The sequence below is a fragment of the Pygocentrus nattereri genome, chromosome 23 (genome assembly GCF_015220715.1).
Source record: "Pygocentrus nattereri isolate fPygNat1 chromosome 23, fPygNat1.pri, whole genome shotgun sequence".
Lineage (NCBI taxonomy): Eukaryota > Metazoa > Chordata > Actinopteri > Characiformes > Serrasalmidae > Pygocentrus > Pygocentrus nattereri.
In genome coordinates this window covers 1032501-1045000 of record NC_051233.1, presented here as the reverse complement: position 1 = coordinate 1045000, position 12500 = coordinate 1032501, and the positions used below count along the sequence as shown (strand labels likewise).

Genomic DNA, 12500 nt, shown 5'->3' with positions numbered 1-12500 from the left:
TGGCCTCCAGCCGCCCATTTCCCAACATCTTGATCACCTGAGCGTATTCTACACACACACACACACACACACACACACACACACACACACACACACAATACGTAAATGCTGAAAGGGGAAATGATTTTAATCCAGTATGAATCTGCAGTGTGTAGTTTTACAGTCTGACTGCAATAATTGTGGAGTGATTTTAATCCAGTATGAATCTGCAGTGTGTAGTTTTACAGTCTGACTGTAATAATTGTGGAGAGATTTTAATCCAGTATGAATCTGCAGTGTGTAGTTTTACAGTCTGACTGCAATAATTGTGGAGTGATTTTAATCCAGTATGAATCTGCAGTGTGTAGTTTTACAGGCTGACTGTAATAATTGTGGAGAGATTTTAATCCAGTATGAATCTGCTGTGTGTAGTTTTACAGTCTGACTGTAATAATTGTGGAGTGATTTTAATCCAGTATGAATCTGCTGTGTGTAGTTTTACAGTCTGACTGTAATAATTGTGGAGTGATTTTAATCCAGTCTGAATCTGCAGTGTGTAGTTTTACAGTTTGACTGTAATAATTGTGGAGTGATTTTAATCCAGTATGAATCTGCAGTGTGTAGTTTTACAGTCTGACTGTAATAATTGTGGAGTGATTTTAATCCAGTATGAATCTGCAGTGTGTAGTTTTACAGTCTGACTGTAATAATTGTGGAGTGATTTTAATCCAGTGTGAATCTGCAGTGTGTAGTTTTACAGTCTGACTGTAATAATTGTGGAGTGATTTTAATCCAGTGTGAATCTGCAGTGTGTAGTTTTACAGTCTGACTGTAATAATTGTGGAGAGATTTTAATCCAGTATGAATCTGCAGTGTGTAGTTTTACAGTCTGACGGTAATAATTGTGGAGTGATTTTAATCCAGTATGAATCTGCAGTGTGTAGATTTACAGTCTGACTGTAATAATTGTGGAGTGATTTTAATCCAGTATGAATCTGCAGCGTGTAGTTTTACAGTCTGACTGTAATAATTGTGGAGTGATTTTAATCCAGTATGAATCTGCAGTGTGTAGTTTTACAGTCTGACGGTAATAATTGTGGAGTGATTTTAATCCAGTATGAATCTGCAGCGTGTAGTTTTACAGTCTGACTGTAATAATTGTGGAGTGATTTTAATCCAGTATGAATCTGCAGTGTGTAGTTTTACAGTCTGACTGTAATAATTGTGGAGAGATTTTAATCCAGTATGAATCTGCAGTGTGTAGTTTTACAGTCTGACTGTAATAATTGTGAAGCGATTTTAATCCAGTATGAATCTGCAGCGTGTAGTTTTACAGTCTGACTGTAATAATTGTGGAGTGATTTTAATCCAGTATGAATCTGCAGTGTGTAGTTTTACAGTCTGACGGTAATAATTGTGGAGTGATTTTAATCCAGTATGAATCTGCAGTGTGTAGTTTTACAGTCTGACTGTAATAATTGTGGAGTGATTTTAATCCGGTATGAATCTGCAGCGTGTAGTTTTACAGTCTGACTGTAATAATTGTGGAGTGATTTTAATCCAGTATGAATCTGCAGTGTGTAGTTTTACAGTCTGACGGTAATAATTGTGGAGTGATTTTAATCCAGTATGAATCTGCAGTGTGTAGTTTTACAGTCTGACTGTAATAATTGTGAAGCTATTTTAATCCAGTATGAATCTGCAGTGTGTAGTTTTACAGTCTGACTGTAATAATTGTGGAGTGATTTTAATCCAGTATGAATCTGCAGTGTGTAGTTTTACAGTCTGACGGTAATAATTGTGGAGTGATTTTAATCCAGTATGAATCTGCAGTGTGTAGTTTTACAGTCTGACTGTAATAATTGTGAAGCGATTTTAATCCAGTATGAATCTGCAGTGTGTAGTTTTACAGTCTGACGGTAATAATTGTGGAGCGATTTTAATCCAGTATGAATCTGCAGCGTGTAGTTTTACAGTCTGACGGTAATAATTGTGGAGCGATTTTAATCCAGTATGAATCTGCAGTGTGTAGTTTTACAGTCTGACGGTAATAATTGTGGAGTGATTTTAATCCAGTATGAATCTGCAGTGTGTAGTTTTACAGTCTGACTGTAATAATTGTGGAGTGATTTTAATCCAGTATGAATCTGCAGTGTGTAGTTTTACGGTCTGACTGTAATAATTGTGGAGTGATTTTAATCCAGTATGAATCTGCTGTGTGTAGTTTTACGGTCTGACTGTAATAATTGTGGAGTGATTTTAATCCAGTATGAATCTGCTGTGTGTAGTTTTACGGTCTGACGGTAATAATTGTGGAGTGATTTTAATCCAGTATGAATCTGCAGCGTGTAGGTTTACGGTCTGACTGTAATAATTGTGGAGTGATTTTAATCCAGTATGAATCTGCAGTGTGTAGTTTTACAGTCTGACTGTAATAATTGTGGAGTGATTTTAATCCAGTATGAATCTGCAGCGTGTAGTTTTACAGTCTGACTGTAATAATTGTGGAGTGATTTTAATCCAGTATGAATCTGCAGCGTGTAGTTTTACAGTCTGACGGTAATAATTGTGGAGTGATTTTAATCCAGTATGAATCTGCAGTGTGTAGTTTTACAGTCTGACGGTAATAATTGTGGAGTGATTTTAATCCAGTATGAATCTGCAGTGTGTAGTTTTACAGTCTGACGGTAATAATTGTGGAGTGATTTTAATCCAGTATGAATCTGCAGTGTGTAGTTTTACAGTCTGACTGTAATAATTGTGGAGTGATTTTAATCCAGTATGAATCTGCAGCGTGTGTAGTTTTACAGTCTGACTGTAATAATTGTGGAGTGATTTTAATCCAGTATGAATCTGCAGTGTGTAGTTTTACAGTCTGACTGTAATAATTGTGGAGTGATTTTAATCCAGTATGAATCTGCAGTGTGTAGTTTTACAGTCTGACTGTAATAATTGTGGAGTGATTTTAATCCAGTATGAATCTGCAGTGTGTAGTTTTACAGTCTGACTGTAATAATTGTGGAGTGATTTTAATCCAGTATGAATCTGCAGTGTGTAGTTTTACAGTCTGACTGTAATAATTGTGGAGTGATTTTAATCCAGTATGAATCTGCAGTGTGTAGTTTTACAGTCTGATGGTAATAATTGTGGAGTGATTTTAATCCAGTATGAATCTGCAGTGTGTAGTTTTACAGTCTGACTGTAATAATTGTGGAGTGATTTTAATCCAGTATGAATCTGCAGTGTGTAGTTTTACAGTCTGACTGTAATAATTGTGGAGTGATTTTAATCCAGTATGAATCTGCAGTGTGTAGTTTTACAGTCTGACTGTAATAATTGTGGAGAGATTTTAATCCAGTATGAATCTGCAGTGTGTAGTTTTACAGTCTGACGGTAATAATTGTGGAGTGATTTTAATCCAGTATGAATCTGCAGTGTGTAGTTTTACAGTCTGACTGTAATAATTGTGGAGTGATTTTAATCCAGTATGAATCTGCAGTGTGTAGTTTTACAGTCTGACTGTAATAATTGTGGAGTGATTTTAATCCAGTATGAATCTGCAGTGTGTAGTTTTACAGTCTGACTGTAATAATTGTGGAGTGATTTTAATCCAGTATGAATCTGCAGTGTGTAGTTTTACAGTCTGACTGTAATAATTGTGGAGAGATTTTAATCCAGTATGAATCTGCAGCGTGTGTAGTTTTACAGTCTGACTGTAATAATTGTAGAGTGATTTTAATCCAGTATGAATCTGCAGTGTGTAGTTTTACAGTCTGACTGTAATAATTGTGGAGTGATTTTAATCCAGTATGAATCTGCAGTGTGTAGTTTTACAGTCTGACGGTAATAATTGTGGAGTGATTTTAATCCAGTATGAATCTGCAGTGTGTAGTTTTACAGTCTGACTGTAATAATTGTGGAGTGATTTTAATCCAGTATGAATCTGCAGCGTGTAGTTTTACAGTCTGACTGTAATAATTGTGGAGTGATTTTAATCCAGTATGAATCTGCAGTGTGTAGTTTTACAGTCTGACTGTAATAATTGTGGAGTGATTTTAATCCAGTATGAATCTGCAGCGTGTAGTTTTACAGTCTGACTGTAATAATTGTGGAGTGATTTTAATCCAGTATGAATCTGCAGTGTGCAGTTTTACAGTCTGACTGTAATAATTGTGGAGAGATTTTAATCCAGTATGAATCCAGTTCTTATAGGTTGATACTGTTTCAGATTAATGTGACCATTTTAAATTAACTAAAAGATGAGCTGTAAAGAAGGTCTGTTGTCATGGTAACTCACCCTGGCCATCCTCCTTGAATACCAGTTCTCTCTTCTCCGACTCGTTTTCGTTCTTTCCACGTCTTCGATTTTTACCTCCCTTACCTGCACACAGGTGAACACTGGGATATCGGTGGATGTTCAGAATGAACTGACCGTGTGTCTGAAAGCTGAGGATGTGCTTTTCGGCCATTTCGTCACTCAGCACTTCACGTTTTTTAACTTTTTTTTATTTTTAATTAAGTGAAAATAAGTTTCCACTAATCTACTACAGCGATCACACTTACATGACATTTTTCAGCAAATTTAACATAAAATGTCTATTTATTTGCTGACTAATTCAATAAAACCTGAATTATAAACAAACCTCAAATATAAAATAGGCCATAAATTTTGAATTGGTCACATCTGATGTTTTATTTTTCCACCAGTGTGTTAAATTCAGTAAATAAACAGCAACATAGCGCGCAGAGTCAATCACTACAGACCCCCCCCCCGTCTCTCTCGCTCCCCGTTTTCCCCCTCTCTCTCTGTCTCTCCCCGTCCCCCCCCTCTCCGTTTTCCCTCTCTCTATCTCTCTCTCCCGTTTTCCCTCTCTCTCTGTCTCTCTCCCCGTTTTCCCCCTCTCTCTCTGTCTCTCTCTCTCCCCGTCCCCCCCCTCTCCGTTTTCCCTCTCTCTCTCTCTCTCTCTCCCGTTTTCCCTCTCTCTCTGTCTCTCGCCCCGTTTTCCCCCTCTCTCTCTGTCTCCCCGTCCCCCCCCTCTCCGTTTTCCCTCTCTCTCTCTCTCTCCCGTTTTCCCTCTCTCTCTGTCTCTCGCCCCGTTTTCCCTCTCTCTCTCTGTCTCTCGCCCCGTTTTCCCTCTCTCTCTCGCCCCGTTTTCCCCCTCTCTCTGTCTCTCTCTCCCCGTCCCCCCCTCTCCGTTTTCCCCCCTCTTCTTTTTCCCTCTCTCTCTCTCCGTTTTCCCTCTCTCTATCTCTGTCTCTCTCCGTTCCCCCCCCCCTCTCTCTCCCCGTTTCCCCCCCCTCTCTCTCCGTTTTCCCCCTCTCTGTTTTCCCTCTCTCTCTTTCTCTCTCCGTTTTCCCCCTCTCTCTTCCCCCCCCTCCTCTCTCTGTTTTCCCTCTCTCTCTATTTCTCTGTCTCTCTCCGTTTTCCCTCTGTCTCTCTCTCTCTATTTCTCTGTCTCTCTCCATTTTCCCCCCTCTCTCTATCTCTCTCTCTTTCCCTCTATTTCTGTCTCTCTCCGTTTTCCCTCTCTCTCTATTTCTGTCTCTCTCCGTTTTCCCTCTCTCTCTATCTCTCTCCGTTTTCCCTCTCTCTCTCTCCATTTTCCCCCTCTCTCTCCGTCTCTCTCCATTTTCCCCCTCTCTCTCTCTCCCCGTTTTCCCCCCCCTCTCTCTCTCTCCCCCTCTCTCTCCCCGTTTCCCCCCCCCCCTCTCTCTCTCCCCCTCTCTCTCCCCGTTTCCCCCCCCCCTCTCTCTCTCCCCCTCTCTCTCCCCGTTTTCCCCCTCTCTCTCTCTCTCTCCCCGTTTTCCCCCTCTCTCTCTATTTCTGTCTCTCTCTCTATTTCTCTGTCTCTCTCCGTTTTCCCCCCTCTCTCTATCTCTCTCTCTTTCCCTCTATTTCTCTGTCTCTCTCCGTTTTCCCTCTCTCTCTATCTCTCTCTATTTCTCTATCTCTCTCCGTTTTCCCTCTCTCTCTCTCCATTTTCCCCCTCTCTCTCCGTCTCTCTCCATTTTCCCCCTCTCTCTCTCTCTCTCTCTCTCCCCGTTTTCCCCCCCTCTCTCTCTCCCCCTCTCTCTCCCCGTTTTCCCCCCCTCTCTCTCTCCCCCTCTCTCTCCCCGTTTTCCCCCCCTCTCTCTCTCTCCCCCTCTCTCTCCCCGTTTTCCCCCTCTCTCTCTCTCTCCCCGTTTTCCCCCTCTCTCTCTATCTATTTCTCTGTCTCTCTCCGTTTTCCCTCTCTCTCTATTTCTGTCTCTCTCCGTTTTCCCTCTCTCTCTCTATTTCTCTGTCTCTCTCCTTTTTCCCCTCTCTCTCTCTCTATTTCTCTGTCTCTCTCCGTTTCCCCCCCCATCTCTCTCTATTTCTCTATCTCTCTCCGTTTTCCCTCTCTCTCTCTCCATTTTCCCCCTCTCTCTCCGTCTCTCTCCATTTTCCCCCTCTCTCTCTCTCTCTCTCTCTCTCTCTCCCCGTTTTCCCCCTCTCTCTCTCTCTCCCCGTTTTCCCCCTCTCTCTCTATCTATTTCTCTGTCTCTCTCCGTTTTCCCTCTCTCTCTATTTCTCTGTCTCTCTCCGTTTTCCCTCTCTCTCTCTCTGTCTCTCTCCTTTTTCCCCTCTCTCTCTCTATTTCTCTGTCTCGCTCCTTTTTCCCTCTCTCTATTTCTGTCTCTCTCCTTTTTCCCTCTCTCTATTTCTGTCTCTCTCCGTCCCCCCCCCCCCCTCTCTCTCTATTTCTCTGTCTCGCTCCTTTTTCCCTCCCTCTCTCTCTATCTCTCTCTTTCCCTCTCTCTCCACTTCTGTCTCTGTTTTCCCTCTCTCTCTCTCTCCGTTTTCCCTCTCTCTCTCTCTCTGTCTCTCTCCATTTTCCCTCTCTCTCTCTATTTCTCTGTCTCTCTCCATTTTCCCTCTCTCTCTCTCTCTCTATTTCTCTCCCTCTCTCCGTTTTCCCTCTATCTCTCTCTCTCTCCGTTTTCCCTCTATCCGTCTCTGTCTCTCTCTCTCTCCGTTTTCCCTCTATCTCTCTATTTCTCTGTCTCTCTCTATCTCTCTCTCTTTCCCTCTATTTCTGTCTCTCTCCGTTTTCCCTCTCTCTCTATTTCTGTCTCTCTCCGTTTTCCCTCTCTCTCTATTTCTCTATCTCTCTCTATTTCTCTCCCTCTCTCTCCATTTTCCCCCTCTCTCTCCGTCTCTCTCCATTTTCCCCCTCTCTCTCTCTCCCCGTTTTCCCCCCCCCCTCTCTCTCTCCCCCTCTCTCTCCCCGTTTTCCCCCCCCCTCTCTCTCTCCCCCTCTCTCTCCCCGTTTCCCCCCCCCCCCTCTCTCTCTCCCCCTCTCTCTCCCCGTTTTCCCCCTCTCTCTCTCTCTCTCCCCGTTTTCCCCCTCTCTCTCTATTTCTGTCTCTCCGTTTTCCCTCTGTCTCTCTCTCTATTTCTCTGTCTCTCTCCGTTTTCCCCCCTCTCTCTATCTCTCTCTCTTTCCCTCTATTTCTCTGTCTCTCTCCATTTTCCCTCTCTCTCTCTCTCTCTATTTCTCTCCCTCTCTCCGTTTTCCCTCTATCTCTCTCTCTCTCCGTTTTCCCTCTATCCGTCTCTGTCTCTCTCTCTCTCCGTTTTCCCTCTATCTCTCTATTTCTCTGTCTCTCTCCGTTTTCCCTCTCTCTCTCTATTTCTCTGTCTCTCTCCTTTTTCCCTCTCTCTCTCTATTTCTCTGTCTCTCTCCGTTTCCCCCCCCCTCTCTCTCTCTCTCTCTCTATTTCTCTCCCTCTCTCTCCGTTTTCCCTCTATCTCTCTCTCTCTCCGTTTTCCCTCTATCTCTCTCTGTCTCTCTCTCTTTCCGTTTTCCCTCTATCTCTCTCTCTATTTCTCTGTCTCTCTCCTTTTTCCCTCTCTCTCTCTATTTCTCTGTCTCTCTCCGTTTTCCCTCTCTCTCTCTATTTCTCTGTCTCTCTCCTTTTTCCCTCTCTCTCTCTATTTCTCTGTCTCTCTCCGTTTCCCCCCCCCTCTCTCTCTCTATTTCTCTCCCTCTCTCTCCGTTTTCCCTCTATCTCTCTCTCTCTCCGTTTTCCCTCTATCTCTCTCTGTCTCTCTCTCTTTCCGTTTTCCCTCTATCTCTCTCTCTATTTCTCTGTCTCTCTCCTTTTTCCCTCTCTCTCTCTATTTCTCTGTCTCTCTCCGTTTTCCCTCTCTCTCTCTATTTCTCTGTCTCTCTCCTTTTTCCCTCTCTCTATTTCTCTGTCTCTCTCCGTTTTCCCTCTCTCTCTCTATTTCTCTGTCTCTCTCCTTTTTCCCTCTCTCTCTCTATTTCTCTGTCTCTCTCCTTTTTCCCTCTCTCTCTCTATTTCTCTGTCTCTCTCCTTTTTCCCTCTCTCTCTCTATTTCTCTGTCTCTCTCCGTTTCCCCCCCCCCCCCTCTCTCTCTCTCTCTCTCTCTCTCTCTCTCCCCGTTTTCCCCCTCTCTCTCCCCGTTTTCCCCCTCTCTATCTATTTCTCTGTCTCTCTCCGTTTTCCCTCTCTCTCTATTTCTCTGTCTCTCTCCGTTTTCCCTCTCTCTCTATTTCTCTGTCTCTCTCCGTTTTCCCTCTCTCTTTCTCTGTCTCTCTCCTTTTTTTCCTCTCTCTTTATTTCTCTGTCTCGCTCCTTTTTCCCTCTCTCTCTCTCTCTATTTCTGTCTCTCTCCCCCCCCCCCTCTCTCTCTCCCTCCCCCTCTCTCTCTCCCCGTTTTCCCCCTCTCTCTCTCTCTATCTATTTCTGTCTCTCTCCGTTTTCCCTCTCTCTCTATTTCTCTGTCTCTCTCCGTTTTCCCTCTCTCTCTCTCTCTGTCTGTCTCGCTCCTTTTTCCCTCTCTCTCTCTCTCTCTCTCTATTTCTGTCTCTCTCCGCCCCCCCCCCCCTCTCTCTCTCTCCCCCCGTTTTCCCCCTCTCTCTCTATCTCTCTCTTTCCCTCTCTCTCCATTTCTGTCTCTCTGTTTTCCCTCTCTCTCTCTCTCCGTTTTCCCTCTCTCTCTCTCTCTCTATTTCTCTGTCTCTCTCCGTTTTCCCTCTCTCTCTATTTCTGTCTCTCTTTCCCTTTCTCTCTCTCTGTCTCTCTCCATTTTCCCTCTCTCTCTCTCTCTATTTCTCTGTCTCTCTCTCTCTCTCTCTCTCTCTATTTCTCTCCCTCTCTCCGTTTTCCCTCTATCTCTCTCTCTCTCCGTTTTCCCTCTGTCTCTCTCTCTCCGTTTTCCCTCTATCTCTCTCTCTGTCTCTCTCTCTCTCCGTTTTCCCTCTATCTCTCTCTCTCCGTTTTCCCTCTATCTCTCTCTCTGTCTCTCTCTCTCTCCGTTTTCCCTCTATCTCTCTCTCTCCGTTTTCCCTCTATCTCTCTCTCTCTGTCTCTCTCTCTCTCCGTTTTCCCTCTATCTCTCTCTCTCCGTTTTCCCTCTATCTCTCTCTCTGTCTCTCTCTCTCTCCGTTTTCCCTCTATCTCTCTCTCTCCGTTTTCCCTCTATCTCTCTCTCTGTCTCTCTCTCTCTCCGTTTTCCCTCTATCTCTCTCTCTCCGTTTTCCCTCTATCTCTCTCTCTGTGTCTCTCTCTCTCTCCGTTTTCCCTCTATCTCTCTCTCTCTGTGTCTCTCTCTCTCTCCGTTTTCCCTCTATCTCTCTCTCTCTGTGTCTCTCTCTCTCTCCGTTTTCCCTCTATCTCTCTCTCTCTCTCTGTCTCTCTCTCTCTCCGTTTTCCCTCTATCTCTCTCTCTCTGTGTCTCTCTCTCTCTCCGTTTTCCCTCTATCTCTCTCTCTCTCTCTCTCTCCGTTTTCCCTCTATCTCTCTCTCTCTCTCTCCGTTTTCCCTCTATCTCTCTCTCTGTCTCTCTCTCTCTCTTTCTCTCTCCCTCTGTAAATCGGTCCGTTTATACCTTTGTTCTTCGGCATGTTCTCTCCGGTGGGTGTTTTCTTGTTTTCCTGTTTTGAGGCTGAAAAACCGAAAAATTGAAAAACGTGGATTTTCAACTGAGCCGCTCCACTTCCGCTTTACGCCGCTCACTGCGCATGCGCGGCGCTGGAACTTCGCGACAAGCTTTATTCAAAACATCTCGAGGACAAAGAGCCAGACAGCTCTGTAGTAGCTTCTCAGACCAGGCCAAAATGAATGGATTGATTTGGAGCTTTTGATCAAAATCATAGTTTATAAATGTATTCATTTTAAACATTTTAACACTGCTGTAACTACTAACCAATCAGCTCTCAGTAGCAGTAACACTAACCAATCAGCTCTCAGTAGCTGTAACTAGTAACCAATCAGCTCTCAGTAGCAGTAACACTAACCAATCAGCTCTCAGTAGCAGTAACACTAACCAATCAGCTCTCAGTAGCTGTAACTACTAACCAATCAGCTCTCAGTAGCAGTAACGCTAACCAATCAGCTCTCAGTAGCTGTAACTACTAACCAATCAGCTCTCAGTAGCAGTAACGCTAACCAATCCGCTCTCAGTAGCAGTAACACTAACCAATCAGCTCTCAGTAGCAGTAACACTAACCAATCAGCTCTCAGTAGCAGTAACGCTAACCAATCAGCTCTCAGTAGCAGTAACACTAACCAATCAGCTCTCAGTAGCAGTAACTCTAACCAATCAGCTCTCAGTAGCAGTAACTCTAACCAATCAGCTCTCAGTAGCAGTAACACTAACCAATCAGCTCTCAGTAGCAGTAACACTAACCAATCAGCTCTCAGTAGCAGTAACACTAACCAATCAGCTCTCAGTAGCAGTAACACTAACCAATCAGCTCTCAGTAGTAGTAACACTAACCAATCAGCTCTCAGTAGCAGTAACTCTAAGCAATCAGCTCTCAGTAGCAGTAACACTAACCAATCAGCTCTCAGTAGCAGTAACTCTAACCAATCAGCTCTCAGTAGCAGTAACTCTAACCAATCAGCTCTCAGTAGCAGTAACACTAACCAATCAGCTCTCAGTAGCAGTAACGCTAACCAATCAGCTCTCAGTAGCAGTAACGCTAACCAATCAGCTCTCAGTAGCAGTAACGCTAACCAATCAGCTCTCAGTAGCAGTAACGCTAACCAATCAGCTCTCAGTAGCAGTAACACTAACCAATCAGCTCTCAGTAGCAGTAACACTAACCAATCAGCTCTCAGTAGCAGTAACTCTAACCAATCAGCTCTCAGTAGCAGTAACTCTAACCAATCAGCTCTCAGTAGCAGTAACACTAACCAATCAGCTCTCAGTAGCAGTAACACTAACCAATCAGCTCTCAGTAGCAGTAACACTAACCAATCAGCTCTCAGTAGCAGTAACTCTAACCAATCAGCTCTCAGTAGCAGTAACGCTAACCAATCAGCTCTCAGTAGCAGTAACACTAACCAATCAGCTCTCAGTAGCAGTAACTCTAACCAATCAGCTCTCAGTAGCAGTAACTCTAACCAATCAGCTCTCAGTAGCAGTAACACTAACCAATCAGCTCTCAGTAGCAGTAACACTAACCAACCAGCTCTCAGTAGCAGTAACACTAACCAATCAGCTCTCAGTAGCAGTAACACTAACCAATCAGCTCTCAGTAGCAGTAACTCTGACCAATCAGCTCTCAGTAGCAGTAACTCTGACCAATCAGCTCTCAGTAGCAGTAACACTAACCAATCAGCTCTCAGTAGCAGTAACACTAACCAATCAGCTCTCAGTAGCAGTAACACTAACCAATCAGCTCTCAGTAGCAGTAACGCTAACCAATCAGCTCTCAGTAGCAGTAACGCTAACCAATCAGCTCTCAGTAGCAGTAACGCTAACCAATCAGCTCTCAGTAGCAGTAACTCTGACCAATCAGCTCTCAGTAGCAGTAACTCTGACCAATCAGCTCTCAGTAGCAGTAACAGTAACCAATCAAACACTCTTGACCAACTATAGGGACTAGCTTTGATAATATATGCCATAACATGGTTATTGCAAATATTCATCACTCCGTGTTTCCATGGAATCATCATCAGCATGTTTTCAAGCGTCTGTCTATGGGCTTCCCATAACAGCAGTATGTCAAAGTTGTGACCTGTGCTCTAATACGTCAAAATGCCTTTTTTCTCAGAATATTTTATTATGTTGAAATACATTATATTGCGAAAGTATTCGGTCGTCTGGCTTCACACGCATATGAACTTGAGTGACGTCCCATTCTTAATCCATAGGGTTTAATATGATGCCGGCCCACCCTTTGCAGCTGTAACAGCTTCAACTCTTCTGGGAAGGCTTTCCACAAGGGTTAGTAGTGTTTATGGGAATTTTTGACCGTTCTTCCAGAAGCACATTTGTGAGGTCAGACACTGATGTTGGACGAGAAGGCCTGGCTCACAGTCTCCGCTCTAATTCAGCCCAAAGGTGTTCTATGGGGTTGCGGTCAGGACTTTGTGCAGGCCAGTCAAGTTCTTCCACACCAAACTGGCTCATCCACGTCTTTATGGACCTGCTTTGTGCACTGGTGCTCAGTCATGTTGGAGCAGGAAGGGGCCGTCCCCAAACTGTTCCCACAAAGTTGGGAGTGTGAAATTGTCCAAAA

General features: G+C 43.8%; 1 protein-coding gene across 1 annotated transcript in view; it reads right to left on the bottom strand.

Moving 5' to 3' along the window:
• Positions 1–9989, bottom strand: part of eif1axa (eukaryotic translation initiation factor 1A X-linked a) — a 15423-nt gene extending 5434 nt beyond the window's left edge. Inside the window, exons 1-3 of the mRNA XM_037533147.1 lie at positions 9860–9989; positions 4277–4360; positions 1–48 (exon numbers count right to left, since the gene is read on the bottom strand). The exon at positions 1–48 is cut by the window's left edge and continues 56 nt beyond it. Coding sequence (XP_037389044.1) covers positions 1–48; positions 4277–4360; positions 9860–9875 — 148 coding nt within the window. The 5' untranslated portion in view covers positions 9876–9989. The remainder of the gene's footprint in view (positions 49–4276; positions 4361–9859) is intronic.
• Between the last annotated feature and the right edge of the window lie 2511 nt (positions 9990–12500).